The following is a 23,895-nucleotide window of genomic DNA, read 5'->3' on the forward strand; positions in this document are numbered from 1 at the left end:
ATCCTTATTAACATAAAAAAGAACCAAAAAGGAAAATGAAATAAATAGAACAAAGGATATTTTTTTGTTTTTCTCCTCCTTTGTTTTCATCCCTGTTAACTATTTTTCATAATTTCTTTTACGAAAGGGTTTGTTCACTGCATGTATTTCCTGCTCTGTGCTGTGGGTGCATATGCTGGGAAAAAAACCTCGGCCTCTTGATATTCCAGTTTATGCCCGGGCGACAAAGCTCGCAATGCATCACCTGCCCGATGCATTGTGTCCTGCAGTCAGCACATGCTGCGAAAACTGGAGTAAGTGATGATGCTCTAGAATGCAGCACTCATTATCTTCCGTGATTAGTCCTCTTTGTCACATGCTGTGATGAAGTGGTACTCAGTTCTCACCTGCTTGGTTCTTCACAACAAAAGGGCATTCTGTCACGTCGCGTGTCCGCCAGCAGGTGGCGGGTTTTCTCCTCCGCCATCTGCACACCTGTCCGTAATTTCGGGCTGATTACCCTCCTTTATTAAGAGACTCCGGCAGTCATCTCACTGCCGGAGAATTCCTTACTGTGCCATTGCGCTCTCTTGCTATTTCATCGTTCGATATTACTCGCTGCCTTTTTGCCTTACGGCCACTACTATTGTTAGTCGCGTTGCATCCAAATTGTTATTGCTCTAAGTTTACTGATCTCTGTACTTCCTCGCTCTTTGTTTTTCCGCGAGCGTTTTCGGTTGTTTCCCTTATTTCCTGGTCCTTATTTGACCAGCGTTTTTTGTTACCGTTTTCCCTGTCGGGCTCTTTCTGTTCGTTATTAAAACCTTTTGTGTTTCATACAAAATCTTTTCGTGTCTGCTTTTCCCTGGGATCCACCTCGTTATTTTTGTTGTGCACGAGGCGATTTTTCATCGCCTCGGGCTCAACGTGACACATTCAAAGACTGAACTACAGAAAACCACAAAAAAATTCTGCGCCAAACTTTACAGTTTGCTTCATAGTCCTCTCAACTGACGGTGTCAAACCATGGTTATGCCTCGTCCCACTCTCGTCTATATTTTTGTTGTAGTTTCGTCATTTGAGGTCAAACTGGAGTCTCGGAGTATCTGCCTCACTCTACATTTTTAAAGCCCACGGTGCAGCCTGGTGTTGTGTGCATTGAGTGCACTACTAGGCAACGATCATGACAGACGGAGACAGCGCAAAGGGGTGAGCTGTCTGCGTGCAGGCAGAAAGACAGATGATTTGGCACAGGACAGAGGAGAATGGACCAATACCACTTTGCTGTCTTCTACCTTGTTCATTATTGTTAAATTCACTCTTTGCATTTGTGTGTGACAGACGCATGGGACAACTAGGTAAATAGGGAAGAAATGGCGTACCATATTGGAAGCATTTTTGTCATACATCTGGTTAGGAAGTGCGTGGTACTGTGCGGCCCTCCAGTCATACTGATGAAAAATACAGGCCCCATCTAGCATTTATGTTTCCCATCCAACCCCAACTGTATATGCTGGGGTTCATTCACAACATTATCCTACCACTATTGTAGATCCATCCATCCATTTTCCGAACCGCTTGATCCTCACTCGGGTCACGGGGGGTGCTGGAACCCAACCCTGCTGCCCGTCTTCGGGCAGCAGGCGAGGGACACCCTTAGTGATGGGTCCATGAGGCCTCATGAGGCGTGTCGACACACTGACACACTGTGTTGATACTGTGCTGATACTGTGTCACTGACCACTGCCACCTGCTGGACCTTCAAGATCCCTGCAGCCAACCCACTTAACAGACTGAACTGACTGATAAATTGTTTTGTATATTGAACATATAAAATATACAATTCGGTAATAAATTGGCAAAAGGTGAAGGTAAGATATAAAAAAAGGAAAAGAAAATAGTCATCATCACAAATATGTGTTCAGAGGAGTAGAAAGAAGCAAAAAACCTACCCCGAGTCCTACCCCTTCCTATATATGAATTGATCATTTTTCTAAATAGGAAAGAAAGTCTAAATATCAACAAATGCTTTTATCCTTATGTATGCTGTACTAATACATTTTTACATTAGGTTTGTATATACAGTACATACTCTTTAGAGCACATGTATATGTCGATTTTCTCATATTCATAATGGATGCTACATGTCATTAATATATTAAATAATCTCATCAATGTATTTCTGATGTATTGCTATATTTCATGAGTGTATCGAATTTATCAGCTTAATTCTGATTTGTGTAGTTGTCTTGTACTACTCTCGAATTCATTTTTAATCTCAGCAAGAGAGTTCCTCATTTTACTGGTCCGTTTCTGAATCATTCTACAGATTTACACCTATTACAGATACACTCCTTTGTGTGATGTTCGTTTAGTGTTTTGGATTTTGTATAGATTAGTACCCCCTAAATTATGACAACTTTCTCGAATTTTAAAAAGCTTCTGGATCTTTTGGCAAAGGTTATTGTGTGCTTTGTACATTAATTGGGCGATTTTGAAGTCAATCAGGTCATGAGATTTCATTAATTTGATAAACAGTGGATTTGTGGGTTCCGTCCATTTGGAACCAGTGATTGTTCCGATTGCTTTGTATTGTAGTTTTAAAACAGTGTTTTACTGGCATTTCCCCATATTCCCACACAATAGGTCAAATATGGAAGTAATAAAAGTATGTGTACAAGGATCTCTTATTCAGCACATCCTTAGTTTTTGGGAGGATCCCTATGGTTTGGGATATTTTTTATTATCTATTATGTAGCTGCCAGTACGGTTTTGCATCTACAACTGTTCCAAAACATTTTCATAAGGTCATTCATCGATTTGATGATGAAGTGTATACAATATCATTCACATCCATGCATTCATTTTGCAACATTCAATTTGTTCAAATAATGTGAAGATCATTTGAATGAGGATGCTTGTGGGCTTTTATTTCACAAATTTTTATTGAGAAAAATAAGATGCTCCAATGTTTTAAACTTCAGCCTGTTGCGTCTTTTACAAGCGATTTCTCCTGCTGTGGAGAACACACGCTCACAAGGGACGGATGAGGCTGGCGTACAAAGGAACTCCTTTGCGAGGTGGGAGATGTTTGGGAAAGAAGTGTGTTGGTCCTTCCAGTACAGCTGCTTCCTGGAACCTTGATTGTCAAACATTGAGTGGAGAGTCAACCAATAATAATTACTGATTGTCAATTAAATCATCAACATAGCAACCGCGAAAAGATGAGTGAACGTTTGTATACCTGGTGTAATACTGGGTGTATCGCGAACTTCATTCTCATGCTTGGCCCGATAATGCCTCAGCATGGTGGAGGTGCTTCTGTTGGTGTATGACAATTCGACCCGGCAAATTCGACATTTCACCTGTAATGAAATGTGAATAAGAAGTAACTAAGAGTTACCTTGAAATGTATTCGGATTAGAATGGTACAACACATGTCAATAATCTGAGAGGCACTCGGCGAGTGCCTCTCGCCGAGGCTCTCGGCGACAGAAGGCGATTTGAATAAATAAATAAATAATACCTTATTCTCCGGGACATCAAAATGGTCCCACACGGCGGATGATTTGCGTCTCTGCTCCATAATCGGCAAGGAAGGCAAGGCACGAACACGAAGTCTGCACTGACACGAACTTCGACAAGCGAGCGTGAGTGAGGTCTGGCTTGTTTCGGCAGGTGGCGTTGTGTCGCCAAACGACTTCCTTATAAACACTGTGCGGCGGGCTTTTGCTGCGTCAACGCCCTCTGCACTGAGTCGACGCCCCCTGGAGTAAGTGGCGCAGCCTGTACTGTGCCAAGCAGCCGATGCAGTCTAAACTGCACCGGTGCAGTTCACGTGTCAATTAGCAGCCTGGACTGTGTCAACGCAGCCGATGTGTCAATTAGCAGCCTGGACTGTGTCAACACAGTCGATGTGTCAATTAGCAGCCTGGACTGTGTCAACGCAGCCGGTGTGTCAATTAGAAGCCTGGACTGTGTCAATGCAGTTCACGTGTCAATCACGTGACATAATGAAGCAGGCACATGCATCGACACGTGGTTTGCTCTGTGAGCACCCTGAATCAATTGCCAGCCAATCGCAGGGCACACAGAGACGAACAGCCATCCACGCCCACACTCACAGTGACAATTTACAGCGTCCAATCAGCCTGCCACGCATGTTTTTGGAATGTGGGAGGAAACCGGAGTGCCCGGAGAAAACCCACGCAGGCCCGGGGAGAACATGCAAAATCCACACAGAGAGGCCAGAGCTGGAATCGAACCCAGTACCTCTGCACTGTGAAGCCAACGTGCTAACCACTGGACGACCAGGCCGCCCCATTGTAGATCCAATCCCCAAAACGGAACATTTAAGTGTTGAACGGAAGAACCAAACAAATATGCAAAGAGACATCTGTGCATTTACATGAATTAAAATGCACAAATCAATTTATTGAAAATACTAAAAAGGCAGAATGAATGTTCCAGGTGAGCATGATAAGCTTCAGTCAGATTCAAGAATGTAAAACTAAATTCACAAAGATACACAGTGACTTCATGATACTTTGGCTGGTGTGACATTCCTCTCTTGGAAGCGGAGCATCGAGTTACCAGCTACATGAGAAGGTTTTTTTTTCCGAACAGTCAAATAAGAAGACCACGTTTTTTTCAGTAAACATGTAAAATACAAAACATTTTCTATTTCCAAAAACGATTGGATATATTTGTAGAGATACATGTAACATCACACCAAACAAAGTCAAGCCAACTTTCCTGAAGAGCCTTGTACTGAGCTCTTTTGCGGCTAAACAGAAAACCAAGAATCCACCATTAAATGTGGACAAATGCAAGTGCATGCCAGTAAAACTTGGACTTGTGCCCATCAGATATCCAAACATTCAAAATTACTCACGATGATTACACAGTAGCAAATGTGTTACGTATCAAGAAAGAAAGGCTAACATGAAGAGATTTCGAAAAATATGATGAACAAAACAAAATGATAAAACTGCACAACTTGGGAGAGACTGGTGACAGCTATTGCAGTGAGGGAAAAGGAACAATATGGTTTCATCAAGTGTAGTGGTCTGTGGGGTGGCAATTAGAACTTCAGTCATGACAGTAGCAGAAGACGGTTGAAGATATGTCCACATGACTCTCTTGTGAAAGTTAACCTTTGGCTTTTCAACACAATTTTGCACGAGTCCATGCTCTGTGGGTATCACCAGTGCGTGAAAAGCTCATCTAGTCTCAATGCATGGCATCCGTTTATTTGGGAGGGCGAGGTGCTGAGGACAATTGATGGGAAACTAAAGACCACAGCGTTGAGAGTAGGCTGAGATTTTGTAGAAAAACGCATAGCTCCCCCGACAAGTTTTGCTGTTTGCACTGCGGTCAAACCTGTAAAACAGAAAAATCAACCAGGTCATTAAAAACTGATTTTGAAGGCGAATATATTTTTCGATGTTATTGTTGTGGGTAGAAAACATGGCCGCCAACGGATTATGGATTTGAAATTCTTACATTGTAACTAGTTGCCATTCACTTGCATTGACGGTGTTCCTCCGTGGTCGATCGCTGCTCTTTCTCTACTGCGATTCTCTCGTTCTTCATCTTCCTCATCCCGTTCCTCATTGCCACTGTGGTTCTTACAATATAGTCTAAAACAAAGGGGGATTTGTAACTAACACTGAACAACAACAATTCATCCTCTACAAAGCTGTGGCTCAAAGCAGCGTTAGGAATGGACTGTGCAAGCATTTTACTAGACAAGAAATAAGACTGGTCTTAACAGTGCTCACTTGTAGATTCCGCGTGCCATGTTCTCAATGTACTTTGCTTTGTCCTGCAGACCGCAGTGATAGTGGTAAGTCTTCACACAGGCTTTGATCTCACAGCCAATGGTTGCACCCAGCTGGGTGCAAAGTGTGCATTTCTTCAAATACAACAAGACAACCACAAATTTTGATTAGATGATAATCGTCTACTTTCACAGTTGTTCATCAAAAAAATGGAGAAAGAATTTTTTTTCTACCATTCTTTTCCCTCTCTTTATCTCTTGGATTACGGTTTTCACATCAAAGTTCCCGAATTCCGCCCGTGATGTGGTGGTCAGCTGAACTGTCCCAGACGAAAAAAGCTGTAAAGCCAGAAGAGAAGATGTGGTAACACAGCACAACCACTTAAGTTCACTGCAACAACCTTAATGGCACACAAACACACTCACGCAAGCATACACACTTGGATGTACACGCACACAGACCGTACCATGCATTTGTAGTGAGCAGCCACTTTTTTGGAGTTATCGGTATGAAGTACGCCCCTCGTTTCGTTTTCTTCATCACCAGCATGGCAGAAGCCACAGCGCTGCCCGCCATCAGCCGGACTGGCCCTAAGGGGTGACCTCTCCCGCTACGACACACAGTACAGCACATAGACACCGCTGAGAGACCACCTTAACAGTCAACCCACCATGCAAGTGAATGTGAGACACACTGGAAACGACCTTGTGTGCAGGCAAGTCGCCTTACATGTGAGGAAGTCTCCTCGTCTGCAGCCTGGGAGGAGGTAGAGCGGGTGTCTTCTGACTGGCCACGAACCTTGCTTCTGCCCTTCTCAAATCTTCCTCTGCCCCTATTTTGTGGCGGTGAGGAGTCCGAGTCATTGGCCACACCTTCCTCTTCATCTAAAAACAAACAAAACATTGGAGAGAGACCTTTAGAAAATGGATCAAACATCTTATTCATAAATATTGCACAAGTGAAGTGCAGGGGTTGGGGGGCATGGAGTAGACATAACAAAAAATACAATTAACATTGTGGACAGACTTGCCTTCAATGCCATCTCGAGAAGCATCCCGATGTTTGCGGCAGTAAACTCTACAATTTAGAGAAGGTAGTAGTTCAATAGTTAAATGAAATGATGTATATTTTAAAAGAGGTCTAAAAGGTGTCTAAAGGGAAAGTAACTTACAGGTAAGTTCCTTGTGATGCATTCTCTTTAACCTGGGCTTTGTCCTTTACAGCGCAGTAGTAGTGGTAAGTCCTCCGGCACGTATTCACATCACAGCCAATAGTAGCACCCGGCCGATGACATGATGAACACATCTGTAGCGAGGCCTTCATTATTACTTTCAAAGTAAAAATAAAATCATTTTTTCCCTTTTTCCTAACAAGTTGGAAAATTGTCATTTTAACAAGTGGCTGGGGAGAGTGAAGTCTGGGTTTCCCTGCTAAAGCTCTTGCCCCTGCGACCCAACTCCAGATAAGCGATAGAGAATGGATGGATGGGGGGATTTATTAACAAGTGACGACCCTTGGATCAATGGTGAGTCTGCATATAAAATGGTACCGAACGCTGGACAATCAATCCAAGAACCCCTTATTGAAACTGGTATCTTTAAAAAGAATAAACTCACAAAAACACATAAAAGAACAAATAAAAATAAAAATGCGGAAAGTTAAGCCTAAGGCTGGCTGGGCTGCGCTCTCATAATGTCCAGGACACTAAGATCTCACACATCTTTAAGTTTTGTGATATTTCTGATGAAATTTCAGAACCGAACGGGTAGATATTCGAATTTGGAGTGTTCTCTGTTCTGCTTTACCACCGCCTTTGTTAATGCACTGTTTAAAAAAAGACTCACCAATTTGTTTCCCCTTTTGATCTCCTTCTTGACATCTTCAACAGAAAATCCTCCAATGTTTTCATTATCTGAGTGTGATGACACCAGAGCAGAGGAGAAAAGCTATGCCACAAACATGAAAAAAACACAAAAAAACATTTTTAGTGTAGTCTTGGATCCACCATCTAAAGAAAAACATTCCACATTTCATGTCTTGCCAGTGACTTTTGTAAAATAATGATTGGAAAAATAAAGGTATAACAACATTTGGACATTTCATTCTTGCAGTCAATGCACACCATTTCCCTCTCTCTCTTTTCTTTTTTTTTTTAAATCAAGGAATTTCTGGGTGCAAAATTAAGTAGGATGCCATCGACTCGGAAAACACCATAAATATAAGACAATGACAAACCACAATCTACATGATAAATGCTAGAGACTGAGACAGAGGCCATGGCCACTAATAATAATATGATAAAGAAAGCGTCAAAGTGATAACATATTGGGTTTGGTCCTTTTTTTTTTCTTTCATTTAGCACTTTCACCTTTATTGCATCTAGACTACCTGCCTGTAGCTGCCTTGTTAATTGGTGACTCGTTAGTGTACAAAGTGCAGCAGGCATCAGAAATTCCATGAAAAAATATACAGCATCCTACCCCCCTGCTCTCTCAGTCTCACTTACATTAATTAAATTCAAACGTGACTTTCTTCTTCGGCTCTAATCCTAATGCTGGTGGTGCTATCTGCATGTGTGATGTCACAACTACGTGACACAACAAATTCATAATAAAATTGATGCCAACGCTTAATTCTCAAATTTTTCAACTTTTTGCATCCCTATAATTGTCTTCAATGCCTGCGGGCCCTTAGCCATAGGCATTGACTCTTTTTTGTGTGTTTGATTAGCTTAGTGTTAGATCCCACCAGTAACAGTTCTATTAATAGCAATATTGTAAATTACCGTTTATATTCTGCGTCATATTCCACATAAGGATGAACAGTACATTTATCTCCCGGTGTACAGTAGCTTTTACAACATCCGAAGATTGATCTTCAACAAAAACATGTTAACAAAATCCATGTAGGTTAGATATGCATTTAAATGGTGATTGAATAACCCCCCTGCTGCCCTAGCCCCCCAAAAATATTCCCTCTGTAATAATGTTGGTGTGGGTTAACGTAGTTTGTCCAGTCACATGTCTACAAGTAAAAAGACCACTATGCTCTATCTGCTTACCATGCACTTGTGGTGGGCTGCCACCTTCTGGCTATCAGACACTAGCAGCTGCCCGCAGTCTTTTTCCCTGCTGGTTCGACAGAAGGCGCATTTAGGGAGGCGAGCTGCAGCACCTTTCCTCTGCCCAGACATGATCTGGAGCGCTGAGAGCGGATGAGTTTCCAATGAAAATCAAACAAGGAAGTGAAAAAGACCAGCAGGATTAGAAAGGCTTTATAACAACTCATCCTCATCAGTAATACTGCTTCAGTCGTAAGATGAGCGATAAATTTAAGTCGGAGGAAAAAAGCCAAAGATACACCTGGAACCCAAACTTTGAATGAGTAGAATAAACTCTAAAAATATACTAAGACAACAAAAGAAGAGCAATGCATCCAAAAGACATAGACTTGTAGAGTTGTGGTCCATACAAATGCTGAATCATCTCCTCTTGCGTAACATATTTAGTACATCTGTGACATATACCGGTAATGAAATATGCACAGTATAGATTAAAGGTTTCTCAAATGACCATTTGAGGAATGTTGTTTGTGTATGATGGCAGTGATAGTTTATTATATCGGCACAGCAGAGGCCTGTGGATGCAACACCAGGAGTCAGCCTAAGGATAATTATGTTAAACTAGGCAAAATCAGGACCAATCCAATTATATCAAATAAATTATACATACAGTACATACACACACAGTATATATGAGGACTACCTGTGCATATATCATTCTGAATGATGCAATACATTTTGCTGACACAAGCTACCTAGTATTTATGAGTCCTGCATATGTATCAAATCGGATTCATTTTTGCATCCACTCTGTCTGTAAAAATATTATTTTAACATAAATGGGACATTTTAGAACACGGCGTCTTGTATTTTACGCTTCAAAATCTTTTAAGATTACGTAGTTCAATTATTATACGAATACATTTTATTTAATAATAAATTAAAATGACACATTAATTAAGCATTTATGTAAAAATCAAAACCACTTCTGTCAACAAGAGACAGTTCAATCGCTATTTTTTTTCCAAGGATGGTGCGTTTAAAACGCTGCTAAACGAGCTTGATGGAAGTAATCCACGTAAACATTTCAAGATGAGACTCGCCATTAATGTAAAAATAAAAGTGAATGTTTTTTTTTTCTTCCTTAGGACAAACAATGTACTGCGACGCCTAGAACGAGCCATTACTGCCATGATAGCAGAGCCACCATCGCCTCACTGCGGCGGCTACAGCGGCGTGCAAACACAGAATAAGCCCATGGAACCGACACTTAATCAAGTCTTATTACAAAGTCAACTGTTCGCTAAACAATCCTGATCAATGAACATTTCGGCATATTCCACGGCGAACAATGTGAGGAATATGTGGCCGCAGTATATGAAATGAGGAAACTCCCCTCGGTTTCTTCCCCCAAAGTTTTGAATTAAAGGGGGTGTGTATATCCTACGCTGACAAACTAGCTACAAACTGGTGATTTTGGGGGAACTGGGAACGTTTCAACGCCTCGAAATGTTTCACAAGGCCCGAGTTTAAAATAATAAAAAACGAAAGAAAAAGGCCCAGGTATGAAAATAGGACTTTTTGTTTCGGTGGTAGTGTGAAGCGCAAAAGCAGCGAATATTTCCCTTTAAATGCGGGATCTAGTCATGACAGGCGCGGGTCTTTGCAAACCGCTTCGAAAGCAAAGAGCGCCATACGTGATGTATCTCTGAGAAGAGAGCAGCTTGGCTTGAGCGCCAGCACAACGGCCTCGAACCACAGCAGGCCACGAAACACACTGGCTGTCTCGCAAGGCCGTGATACAAAAGTCTTACCTGCCAACTATTATCTTACGGCGCCAAGAGGTTAAGAAAAGGGAAAGTGTAGCGAGTGGCGACTGAATTTCTCCCCGTCCTTCACAAGTGATCGTGTGCATTCCCCACTTAACCACAGTGAAGCTAGTAACCGAAGCCTTACATTCGCTACTTCCGGACGTGGCTTTCAGAATAAAAGCACACGTGACGAGGTGCAATTTGAACTTTGGAAATGTGAAAATAAATATGGTTTGGTCGACACGGATGCAAGATACTTCACTATGTTACGGGATATTGTATGTGGAACCAGAGTCGGTTGCAGGTAACCACACTTGATCATCCATGTTTGTAATAATGACATGGCAATCTCATATAAAATTAACAACTGTAATTGGGAGTAGGTACTGTATATTCGAATGTGGAAAAAGAACGTTTATTTATTTCAATAGTTCATTTTAAAAAGTGAAATTCATAAATTAAAAAAGACTGGTACTAACTCTTTCGTGTCATAATCACATTACAATCGTATGCCTGTAATTTAATGTTAAATTATGATTTCTTAATTTGTAAAAGTGTGACGAATGGTGTATTAACGTTTTGGATTTCTTTTTCGGTCCGGTGGTGTAAAATGTTTTGCTTTAGTTTTACTTTAAATTTCTTATTTATGGTCATGCACAATTGAAAGTGCCTGGTCCCATATCACCAACATGTCTCACGTGACATGGTTACAAACCCATATCGCTATTCTGAGCACATTTAGGAGCATTTTATTTACCCCTAGAAAATAACTTAAAGCTCTACATTTTCAAAGTGGGCTTGTTTGCAACCCCACACCCCAGCACCATAGTACAACACGAGACAAAGGCATCATTTGTGGTGATGATTCTGTGCAGGTATTGAAGTCTAGATGGCGTTAAGCCTGAACTTTATTAATAACAGGTCCAAGGTCTCTCCCTACTGAATCAGATAATGCTTTTATAACAACAAAACTAAGATATTTGTACCTTTTAGAAAATGACCAAATGTTATCAACAAAATGAAATTCAAAGTTTGTCAACTTAGGCCCTTGTTTACTGAAATGTATCACTTGTATCTTCATTCTCATTTTATTCCACCATGAATAAACAACTGTTAACATTTTTTAAACGTCAGATTCATTTTCTGCAACTAGCATTATATCATCTACACCAGGGGTGCCCATTAGGTCGATCCTGATCTACCGGTAGATCTAAGACAGGTCCCAAGTAGATCCGAGGAGTGTCGAGGAGAAAAAAAACAAACAACCATTTGTGTGTGTTTGTACATCTTATCAGTCTCATTTTCACAAAAAAATATTTAAAAAATAAAATTAAGCAGGTAAATCTTAAATTCACGGGGGCGTGTGATTACGTCACCGGACGTTGTTAGTGCTCAGCAGTTTGCAATTGCAGCTTGTGATCAGAGCTGTTGCGCTCTATCTTTTATCGTCATGATTCTCATTCAGAGTTTGGTTCGTGTACAATTCACCGAGGGCACAAGCAAAGAATAGGAATCTAGGAGGGCCCAGGGAAGCACTTTAAAACGGTGCGTGTGAGCTACGATAGTTAACAGGCTGCAAAAGTGCATCGCATGCGTCAGTTTCAGGCTGTTTCTCCTCATGGCGTGCATGTGTGTGCGTGTGTGCGCATGCACGCGCCGGTAAGGGTAGATCCCGTGAGGTTAGTTGATCGAAAAGTAGATCTTCGATCCAAAAGGTTTGGGCACCCCTGAGCTACACACAGCAAAATGCAGTTTCATGTGACATGAAACATAAATGGTAATGATAAAACGTTAAGACCAAGAAAAAAAAAACTTCGAGGCATCAAGTCTCATGGGGTGTTCATACGGCACACATTTGCTCCGGCGCTGCACTGATGTATTTTGTTGCGATATATTTTGCATCGCAGCAAATTGTGTGGAGCGTTCACACGTACAAAGCCGCTGAGCGTGACAGCATCGGCACAGCGTCGGTGCAGCCCCACTTGCGTTCACACGGCAGTTTCTGCAGCGGAGCAAAACGACAGAAAACAAATAAGCTGTCATGTTGGTTCTTTTTAAAACGTACTGTATATACACAACTCGAGCGACTACTGGACAGGCACGTCCTTCTCCTTCTCGGTCTCCGTGCCTTCTGCTCGAGAGTGACCGCCCACGAAAACGTAAATCAACGATGACTTCAATGACACTCAGAAAAGCAAACACTAATGCGCCAAACAGAAAATCATGAGAGGAAATCACAAAATAAATGATATGGGGGCGCGGCGGTTGTGAACAAACAACAAAGCAACAAACAACTCCGAGACAGTCCAGTCTCCTACAAAAAGAAAGATGTTACCAGCCAAGTCTTGTGTCGTTATTAAACAAACACATTACGGAAGTCCGACAGAACACGAAAGCAACGCATTCTCGCCATACGTACTCTTCACAAGCATTTGCTCTGGAGCAAATTTAACCCAGTTGCGTTCACACATGCAAATTTACATCGGTGCTGCTTCGCAAACGAGCATTTGCTCCGGAGCAAATTTTTAAACAACCTCCCTGAGGTGGATCAAATTTGGTCCGGTGTAAGCCTTTTTCCGGGGCTATGCCGGAGGTAATTTGCACGTGTGTACGCTCTACTGGGGCAGCCCCGGTGCAGCACCGGACCAAATCTTGCCGCGTGAACACCCCTTCAGACAATTTAGCACCAAAGCTCATTGGGACATGCAAAACCCTTCACCAGAGTAAGGTGACGGCTCATGGAGGGGAAGCCGGTAATTGTGTAAGTTGAGGGGTTCGTTGTTTTTCAGTGGATGGCTCTTCTTTGGGAACGACAGATGGAGAGATGGAATCCTTTAATGCAGTTTAATAAAAGGAGAAAAAGAAAAAAAAACACCTGCACCGCAGCACGTCCGAGAACACAACTCCCCTAACTAAAATCACTTCCTGCTTATTACTTTAACAGCCAATAAGAACCTATCAACATAAAAACACGTCTAAGCAATTATTAAACAACAGAATATAATTTAGGTACGCTTAACATGAAAATATGATGCTCAAACATAAAATCATAATTAATAATATAACATAAGCTTACAATTGTTTTGTCACTTTTGCGGCATAACATTTTAATAAAACTTACGTAAAATAGTAGTAAAGTAAAAACTCTTCCACGAAAGAATTCTGGGTAACTTGAGTTTCCGATGGGAGCATAACTGAAGTGTGGGGAAATGGCGCAAAGGAGGTGGGGCCAGAGAGCCATTCTGAGAATTGGGACATGCGACATATACTTCGACGGGAACACGGGTTTGGACATTGAGATTGCGTTCGACGTCACAGTCTTCGTAGAAACGCCCCCTGCGCCTTGACGGACGGCACTATAACGATTTGTGCCTGCGGAAACCGTTGAAACTCCTGTAGCCATTTACATAAGCGATTACTGTATACCGTATTTTAAAATTGTCATATCTTGCTGTGCGGTCGTATGTACTAATAGACAGCGGCGTAAAACAAACGACTTTTTTCTTTGCGCAAACATAGGACGGAATGTATAAAAAAATCCGTCAGTTAGCATCATTAGCAAGTTTTACCTTCGCCATTACAATGCGTCTTGTCTTCCCCCCCGTGTAAGCGTAGCATCTCTTACCAGGGACCCAGCCAGGGACAAAAAATGGTATGCGTCCAGAGTTTAAAAAGCTTTTAAATCAGCTCCATTGTAAGAGGACGGAAAACATAATGACGATAAAAACGTCGTGCGCTGTGAATTTCGGCAAAGTCGGCGATTTGATTAAAACGGTGAACACGGTCGTTAAAGTGGTGGATGCCATGGATAGATAGGCAAAATTAACTTATACAGCCGGTAAGTCGCAAAATCGCTCCGTTTTCTGCCCACTTCGATTTGGCAGTCATTAAACTATGCTGCTCGTCATGGCACACTCACGTGATCACGTGACGTAGTTAGCGGGTCAATACTCCCCCCGTGTGGCCAAGGCGGCACACCAGAAGGAACGCCAGTGAATGAATGCCACGTGCCTAAAAGTGGGAATTCTTTATTGATTGATTTATTGAGTATTCCGTTATTACTGTACCAAATGCTTTCATAAAAAGCCTTTTCTTTTTAGTAAAATATAACTTGAAAAAAAATATGATTTGACCCGAATAATAATAAATATGACATTTTATGAAACTTTATGACACTCCGACAACCACTGTTGCTACGACGTTACAGGACTATCAATCCAAATATGGATAATATACATACCAAGGCAGTGTGAATATCGGATTAATACTTCCAGGGTGAGATCGATAAACTAATTTCAGTTTCACTTTTGTATGCACTGCTGCAGTTTCATCAAAAAGGTGACAACCAGATCGCTGGACTCGCTGTTTGTTTCAGCGCCAAGCAAGCACACTCTGCCCCTATCCCCACCGACCTCCCGTATGTTTCCATGTTGTGCCGCCGCATGTGACTGAGCAAGGCAAAAAATCAGTCCGTCCACCCACCAGCACACACAATGCATGGATCCACAGATATGAAGCAGCTCAACTGAATCGCTCACAAAAACCTGTATCCAAAACCATGTTCTGTACAGAGTCCCTTCTGGTTTATCTCCAGGATTTGGGGATTGTTTAATTCCTCACACTTTATTATATTTTTTCCAATGTTGTTTTTCAGAATGATAAAAGAAGTGTATTGAAGGGAATAAATGTTTTGTCCTTGTATTTGGACATTACACTTGAAAAAAATCTTTTAAAAAATGTTTTATCATATTTCTGATGAATAATTTGATGATTTTTTTTTACAATTCAAATCCATGAAAGTAGTGCAATAAAGTGGGATTTTTAAAAGTAATTTTTTGTCTAGCAGTTTTTGCACAGTACCTGAAAAACGTTTTCTGGTTACGGTGATAATTTTGTGCACTTTGTTCAAGAATAAAAATAGCCACACATGACAATGTACGGGGGAAATGTATTTTCTATTCACCAATAAAATGTCCTAATAATTATACCCTGGCTTTGAACCAGTTAATAATAGTCAAGTCAACAGTATAGAACACTTTCAAACAGCCATTGCTGCATACAAAGTGCTGTACATGGAGCAATTTAATATGCACAATAAACAGTAAGACAAATCGGCAATAAAGGTGGTAGAAAGCACCAAACAGTAAAACCAAGAACAAATCTAAGTCATGCTCAGTCGAATGCCAAAGAATACAAGTGAGTTTTGAGGAGGGCTTTGAAGATGGGCAGCGAGGAGGCTTGCCGAATGTTCAGTTGGAGGTCATTCCAGAGAAAGGGACCAGCAACAGAAAAGGCTCGATCCCCTCTGAGCTGAGTTTAGTTCTTGGTACTTCTGCCAGGGTGTGGCTGTATATAATCCCGATACAAACCAAAAGTTGTAAAAATATCACGGTTAAGGGTAAAGTATGAGCCTTAATGGAGACTTCTTCTTACTTTTTTTCTTTTCTGATTCATATAAAAATGATTTAGTAGATATAAACACATAACGGGGTAGGACTAGATAAGTTTTTTTTACTTCATCCTACTCCCTTGAACATAATAACTGTGTTGAATGAAGACTGATTTCTTTCTTTTTACTTTCTATCTACCTTATTATCTGTCAAATTATTACTGTATATGTTTTATGTTCAATAAACAAACAAAACAAACTCAACTTCTAATAATGTCTGGTCCACAGACCTGAGGCGCCGGGCAGGTGTGTAGGGACGGATGAGCTCAGAGAGGTAAGGTGGCGCCAGATAATAATACAAAACATCACAGAAATATTTAGAGATTGTAAATATTAATTGGCATTTAGTAATTCTAAAGATTTATCGTTCTTAATTATTGCAGATTACCGGTATTGGATGGCCCTGTGTCAGATCGATTCCAAAATAGCGCACACCACTATATAACACTACAGTTGTTACTCATTAACCAGAAACACGGATTTAGATAAAAAAAAGAATTTAGATGATCACAGTTATATAGCACATTCTTGAAACATCTTGAAACATCCACCCAAACATAATACAGTACTGTATAAATAATCCCCGAAACAAATTTTCGTCAAGAGGGGACGGTTGCCGAAAAAAAAGTGCCGTATTCCTAACATGATTGGCTAACATCGATGTCAGTCATCATAGGGGTAAAACAAGCCCACCTAGCGTCCCCGGGAATAGGAGAGGGGAGATTGTGAGAGGCCGACGATGCTTGCAATTGCGCTGCAGTCATTCAGGGAAATTAAGTTGTCAGTTTGGCCAGCCATCTGCTTGAAACTAGTCAGTTAGCTAGTTAGGTGACAGCCGGTCAAGAGTAGCGAGGTTTACACTCATAAGCACCGCTACGATGGTCGTTCGTCAGGGAATTTTGTAGCCGTATTTTGTTACGAGTCGGGCAAAGAAAGCGACTGATCCGAGATAAGGTTACATTTAAACACAACCTAACAGTGACAACAGGAAAGTAGAAGCAACTCGCTAGCCTACTAGCTAAGCTTTAGCCACCGTCCTTCCTCCAACTTTAAAACTACTCCTCGCATTTGGTCGGTGAGTTTTGACACTTGAGAATCGTTAATCCGTGTTTTGTGTGTTCGTCGTGTTCACTGTCCGTGTAGTATTAGCGATTGCTAGTCTCTTGTCACTCGGTCACAAGCTAGCTAAACTTTGGCGATGAACATTGCTCTGACAATTGAATCTCTAAAAGTCACGCGAAAAGTGTTTAACCTTAATGAAAAAGTTACTAGAGGAAGTTGATGTCGCCGCTTGCTAGGTCTGTTGATCTGGTCTTCAGTAGTTTGTTACAGTGTCGACTTGCCACTGGAAGAAGCTAACCAACTCTCGCCGTGGCCTTGTTTCTTAAGGTGTGCGTTTCGCAACTATTACCTAATGCAAGTCACGGTTGTATTCTTTTTTTCTGACAGGTACTAGGTCATCTCATTCAGTCATGCCTTTTCCTTTCGGAAAGTCTCAGAAGAGTCCAGCAGAAATAGTGAGGAGTTTGAAAGAAAATGTGACATATATGGAAAAGCTGGACGCTGGAGAAAGTAAAAAGTGTGAAAAGGTGACTGTTGGGTGGGGTTGTTTATACTTGGAAATGAATGTCTCTTAATTTTAACTGTGCACTTCTCAGGTGGCAGAGGAAGCTTCAAAAAATCTCGCTTCTTTGAAGGAGGTCCTTTGTGGGACAGGTGAGAAGGAGCCTCAGACCGAGGCAGTGGCTCAACTTGCACAGGAGCTGTACAACACCAACCTTCTCATTTCACTCATTGCAAATTTGCAAAGGATTGACTTTGAGGTAGTATACATGCTTCCCATTGCTTTACTATACAGTAATCCCTCATTTATCGCGGTGGTTAGGTTCCAAAAAGAACCAGTGATAAGTGAAATCCGTGAAGTAGTCATCTTAATTTTTTTACAATTATTATTTAGATACAATGCTGTATTGAATTAAACCTTTTTTTCAGGCCCAACCATTAATATACAGTATATCTATTTTTTTCTTAAACAGGGTAAGAAGGATGTGGTTCATTTGTTCAGTAATATTGTCAGACGGCAGATTGGAACACGCACTCCGACGGTAGAATACATCTCTACGCACCAACAGATCCTCTTCATGCTGTTAAAAGGGTAAGTCCCTCTTGTTTGAATCACATCAGAATCATGACTATTAGAGTAATTTAGCCTCTTATTGACACCATGAAAACGTTTCTGACAAAATGACGTTCCCTTGACATGCCTTACAAATTTTCAAATTTTAAAGCTACCCACCAGAATATGTTCCAAAAACTCCCAGAGAGCGAGCTTGAACTTGTTGCATTTACCTGTGTGACAGACGTATATTTGAAAAAAAAAAATGGTTGTCACACGCTAGTTGTACAGCGGTCTGAAATGGGGCCAGCTTGCGTATTGTGGATGTACGATTTATATTGAGTTGGAATCAGCTGAGCTGCTGTCTCTAACTGATGGGCTCGTTTGTACGACCTAGATCAATTTGTATGACCTAGATCATCACTGGAGAAATACACTAAATCTCAAGCACAACCTTTTCTTTGAAATTTTGTCTTGAATAAGGTAATTGTGATTTTTTTTTTGTTTAACCTTTACTAAAGGGGAAATCAGAAGAAGACAGCTGGCTTTATGTGTTGCGTTTTTTAACACATACTGTCATGAAACTGAATGTTTCCATCCATCGCCCCTTCTGAACTGCTCATCTAGATTAAATAATAGAAAACCAAAGGATGATTACTGCATGTGTTTAGAGTTGACACTTCAGATTAAGACTTGACACAACTTTGGAACTGCACTTTTCATTCTTGTTTTGATATTTTGGTTCAACTATTGCTCGAATCATATTGTATTACCCACCCAGTACAGGGACAGATGAAGCATATCGCTGTCCTGGAAAACTCATGCCCTTTTTTTCATTTTTCACATTTAAAAAAAAATTAATGGTTGTCTGAAATGCGGGCACCCCATTAACGTAAAAAATGCGAGAAAAAAAAATCCCCCCAAAATGGGCATTCGTGTTTTTCACAGCACAATGATATTTGGGACTGCACTACTGCTGTATTGCAATGGGAGCCATTTTATTTTCTATGGTCGTCACTCTTTTCCTCACTGGGTACGAATCGAATCCTAAATATGCTCAAGAATGTGCAAAACATGCTAAAATAATCCTAAAATGCTCACTGTGCTCAAGGCTTATAAGAGTTGTTGAAGTTGGAGATGTATGCTGGCATCCAATCAGCGGTTAGACTTGCTGAGGTTTTATGGGAATTTAGAGCGGAATTGTACAACTCCAGGGGCATTCAACCTCAGTTGTTATACTATTCATTGCACATTATAAGTTTCATTCGAAGAATAAATATGGCTATTGCATGTCAATTATGTACATTTGCATACCTGACTTGTATGGTGTACAGATATGAGAGTGCAGAAGTGGCTCTGAACTGTGGAATGATGCTGAGAGAGTGTCTTCGCCATGAGCCGTTAGCTCGGACTATACTCTTCTCTGAAGAGTTCTACTGTTTCTTCCGATATGTGGAGCTCTCCACCTTTGACATAGCGTCAGATGCCTTTGCATCATTCAAGGTATGCTGAGATTTTATTATTATTTTTTTTTTTTTAGTAATCCTGTCTGTTTGGGTCATGTGCATCTTCTAACAACCCTTTTCTGTTAGGATCTCCTCACAAGGCATAAGCTTATGTGTGCTGATTTCTTGGAGACCAATTATGACCGGGTAAATGCTCAAATGCCCTCACTAGAAACAATGTCGTGACTTGATCTAATATTCCTTTTGAAAAATGTCTGCCAGGTATTTACAGAATATGAGAAGCTCCTGCATTCTGACAATTACGTCACCAAGCGACAGTCTTTAAAGGTACCGCCTTCACAGGTTTAACATGAATCAAAGTTGTGCAAGTATTCACAGTTTACAATTAAGATTGAAAACATGTTTTCAGCTTCTTGGGGAGCTTTTGCTGGATAGACACAACTTTACAGTGATGACAAAGTACATCAGCCGAGCAGAGAACCTGAAGATGATGATGAACATGTTACGAGATAACAGTCGCAACATCCAGTTTGAAGCGTTTCATGTTTTCAAGGCGAGTGGTCCGTTTCTAATTGTTCCGATGTCAGTTTTACGTTTTTTTGAACTTGTGAGAAATTCTCTGGTTGGTATTTTCCTATGATGCTATCTCTAATCCAGTGATGTGTATTTGTTAATTGCTGAAATCAAGCAGGCATTTTCTGCTCGTTAAGATAAATAGCATGGGAGTAAACATGCTGAAATAGACATTGGTATTGACATATCAATTATCAGTTTAGCGGGGAAGTCAACCCCCAAATTTTGACACTAATAAGTTCTTTGCAACCGCACTAGTCGGAATACTGCATTCTGATTAATATTGTGTTTGTGGAATATGAGTTAAGCAGGAAAATCCACCAGTTTTTGTTCATCTCCGGGTCGGCCATTTTGCCACTTGCTGTCGACTGAAAATGACATCACACTAAAACGACTAATCATGATTGGTCATTACCTGAGCCCTCATTTCTCACAAATGCAATGTTAATCTGAATGCCGTGTGCAGGCGCATAGTGAAGAACATTTTGGGGGGTTGACTTCCCCTTTAATGATGAAATATTCCTCATTGTATCTCTCAGGTGTTTGTTGCAAATCCCAACAAGACTCAGCCAGTGCTGGACATCCTGCTGAAGAACCAGACCAAACTGGTGGAGTTCCTGAGCCACTTTCAGACTGACCGGTCAGAGGATGAGCAATTTTGCGACGAGAAAAACTATCTTGTCAAGCAGATCCGGGACCTTAAGAAGTCCACAGGCCCAGAGGAAGCCTGAGGCTGCAGAATGGAGTGCTCCAAAAGCGGTAGATGCAGTAGTGCCAGCCAGCGTCGAAAGACGTGTTTCTGTAAGGCTTAGCGTTCATTACAAAATATAGGAACAAAGTAAAGATGACTTCTGTCTGCTTTTTAGTTTGAATGGGATTTCCATACAGCAACCTGAGTGGGCCAAGAACTCTTATGTAAACGTAGCGCTTCTTACGTGTTGACTTGTCCATTCTTGTATTGTCAGACCTTAAACTGTTACTCTTCCAGATTTTCCTTTTTGCCAGCACAGACCTTTGACAAAATCACTCCATTGGCGGCATGAGCTCCAGCAGTAAGACAATGACAGAAACTCGCGTGTGTGCGTGTCGACTGAAAAACTGTTCATGTTCCAATATGATCTCATCCAACCGCTCTCGTGACACATCTGATTCATTGCCTTATTGTTCATTTTCCTGTTCATTCGAGTATTTAAACGATGTCAAAAGACATCTTTGGCATGTGGCTCATATTAATAACCTAGTTTGCACATTGTCGTTCTGCGTGCCTAATATGCCGTTTTTAGGCCTTTGTCTGCATTTTGCGCTCGTGGAGGTCAGTGACGAGAGTACCAATGCGTTTGCCAGCACAGCAAGAGAAAATCAAAACAGCAGAGGAATGAATTGATTTGTGAAGGTGGTTTTAGCCAGCGCTCGGCGGAGCTGGCATGCCTGAAATGGAAACAAGGCATCAGATAGCGCTGCGGGGTAACACCCATCCCTGCGCCATCCACACAGTGACCAATTGATCTCACTGGGAAGACCCTGTTCCATCCTCACATTGTCATGTATAGAGTATGAGGACCGCACTCAAATGACCACACACTAATAAAGCCATTCTGAGATTACAGTTGGAAACATTTCCACAGTAAGGTCAAAACATTTTTAGGTCATCATTTCAAAATAGAACATCACATTACACTTGACAAGTTTTAATCACCTGCAATATTGTACCGCGTGAATGCTAGTGCCACAGTGTGCATTTTATTGTAATAAAAAAAAAGGATTTGTTCAACCAAAAATGCTCTCACCAATATTCAATAATATTACTTGGTCAATTATGGCAGATCTCCTTCTGGTCTCAGACTCAGGTGTTTAAGTTTGAGGGAATTTGGACACAATCACGAGGAAATTACATCTCCCGTCCTGAACTGTTTTCGATATCAAGTTATTTCTGTAATATCACATCAATCTTAAATTTTCCCTTGTTAACCCCCGTGTGGCCTTGCCACTCCTCATATGTTCTCTTACAAACAACGATAAATGAAAAGACACTCACTGATAGCAGGCAAATTGTGGAAAGTTAAGATGGCATTAATCCGCTGCAGCTGCAAAGGATGCACCACAAGTATTTATACAAACATACAGAAGTCATATGCCAAAGTCTGTTTTCTAATCAGTTAGCATGAAGATTTTGTTTTCAAAAGGGCTTGCTTTGTTTGATGAATTGAACTTGATTTAGAAAAATGGAGACGATAGGAAATTTAATATAAAATCATGCTTTGTTTGAAATGTCTAACTAGGATTCTTTGGCGGATATGTTTAATTTTACACACACACGCAATGCACAAGGTCAAATGTCTTTGTGATACTTTTTTTAAAATGTAATATTGCATTTGTTCCACCGTGATGCATTTTTTGAAGCATTTAAACAAGAGGGACTATGTTATGATAACGAGTGGAGAATATATTAATTTCCTCGCAGTCATTTAATTTGGTGTATCTGCTTGACTTCAGCCATTGGGACGAAAATGTTAAATTTCAGGATGCACTTTCTAGGTGCACAATCCTAACTATGGAAAATACCTCAAAAGTTTAGAAATTCCTTTTTTTCTCCTTTGCATTCCCTAACATTTCAATTTGTGTGGTTTGTATGTGTGCATTATGTGATCTTTCTACGTGGTCAAACTTGAACAGGGTTTTTCTTTGTGGCAAAACTATTTTATTGGGTGGTGCCACATGGATGCTACTTCATAATGAATTACCATGTGGGACCTTTAGAGTGAGTGGTACCTTATTTAAAGATGTTAAATGGATTGTCACGGTCACGTTCATTTCAGTAATTCTATCTTTTTAAACCAAAGCCTTTCTAATATGGAGACAAATACAATTCCGTTTTCCTAATTTTTATAATGTGCATCGATTATCATAAGTAACTATAAAGCCAAGAACACCCACATGGGATATATTCTGTTTGAATGTCCATTTTAAATCATCTAATATACACAATAGTTACTAAGTGTGTATAGTACAGGCATCTCCCTGTTATACAGTCACTTACCGAGAGGAAACTCCTCGTATTATTTGGCACCTTGTTTATATTGTGCTAAAAATATTTCATGTTTGAATCCTACCTCCAACTGCGACTACAGACAGTAAATCACTGGCAAGATCATGACACGAAGTCCTTGATTGTTAAACTATAGAGCAAGATAATAACATGCTGTATAGTCTTCTAATTATGGACTTGACTGTATATTTCCTGATTCCGGTAGTATTTGATGCCGTCTCCCCTATTTAATCATGAACAGACTTAATTTGGGTGGAATTCTCTGTACATTTATAAAGAAGTGTGAACGCATTCATTAATAAACTTTGTTGCAATCAAACCGCATATGATCTCCAGATTCTTTCATGTTCACAAAATTGCAGAAGTCTTGAGGTTTATGTTTGCAAATAAACGCTGTTCCGGTGAATTCATATTTAACATGCTGCATGTCGGATCACGTGACACAAACCTACGGAGCCGTCGCGAACATTGAGACTCTGTGGGTGGACGGTTATAAAACCGGCTCCGTTGGTGTACCCCTAGTTGTCGGGACATCACTGACCTCTAACATTTTGTTCAAACATGAGAGTCATAGTCAAGTCAATTCATCTTGTATAGGTTGTGAAATATGT

At 40.8% G+C, this 23,895-nt stretch overlaps 2 protein-coding genes across 2 annotated transcripts; one reads left to right on the forward strand and one right to left on the reverse strand.

The window, feature by feature from the left end:
- Nucleotides 1-4,362: 4,362 nt before the first annotated feature.
- phf6 (PHD finger protein 6) lies at nt 4,363-10,805 on the reverse strand. The gene is made up of 11 exons (XM_052078713.1): nt 10,638-10,805; nt 8,824-8,966; nt 7,607-7,708; nt 6,934-7,067; nt 6,769-6,839; nt 6,492-6,646; nt 6,229-6,372; nt 5,996-6,100; nt 5,763-5,896; nt 5,485-5,621; nt 4,363-5,361 (listed from the first exon to the last, which is right to left on the reverse strand). The coding sequence occupies exons 2-10, from the start codon at nt 8,953-8,955 to the stop codon at nt 5,492-5,494; spliced, it is 1,107 nt and encodes a 368-aa protein (XP_051934673.1). The 5' UTR covers nt 8,956-8,966; nt 10,638-10,805; the 3' UTR covers nt 4,363-5,361; nt 5,485-5,491.
- Nucleotides 10,806-16,700: 5,895 nt separating this feature from the next.
- cab39l1 (calcium binding protein 39, like 1) lies at nt 16,701-23,603 on the forward strand. The gene is made up of 9 exons (XM_052056491.1): nt 16,701-17,158; nt 17,533-17,672; nt 17,742-17,906; nt 18,120-18,238; nt 19,534-19,702; nt 19,792-19,851; nt 19,927-19,992; nt 20,075-20,218; nt 20,778-23,603. The coding sequence occupies exons 2-9, from the start codon at nt 17,556-17,558 to the stop codon at nt 20,967-20,969; spliced, it is 1,032 nt and encodes a 343-aa protein (XP_051912451.1). The 5' UTR covers nt 16,701-17,158; nt 17,533-17,555; the 3' UTR covers nt 20,970-23,603.
- Nucleotides 23,604-23,895: the final 292 nt, after the last annotated feature.

Source organism: Hippocampus zosterae, chromosome 1 (assembly GCF_025434085.1).
Source record: "Hippocampus zosterae strain Florida chromosome 1, ASM2543408v3, whole genome shotgun sequence".
NCBI classification, from domain to species: Eukaryota; Metazoa; Chordata; class Actinopteri; order Syngnathiformes; family Syngnathidae; genus Hippocampus; species Hippocampus zosterae.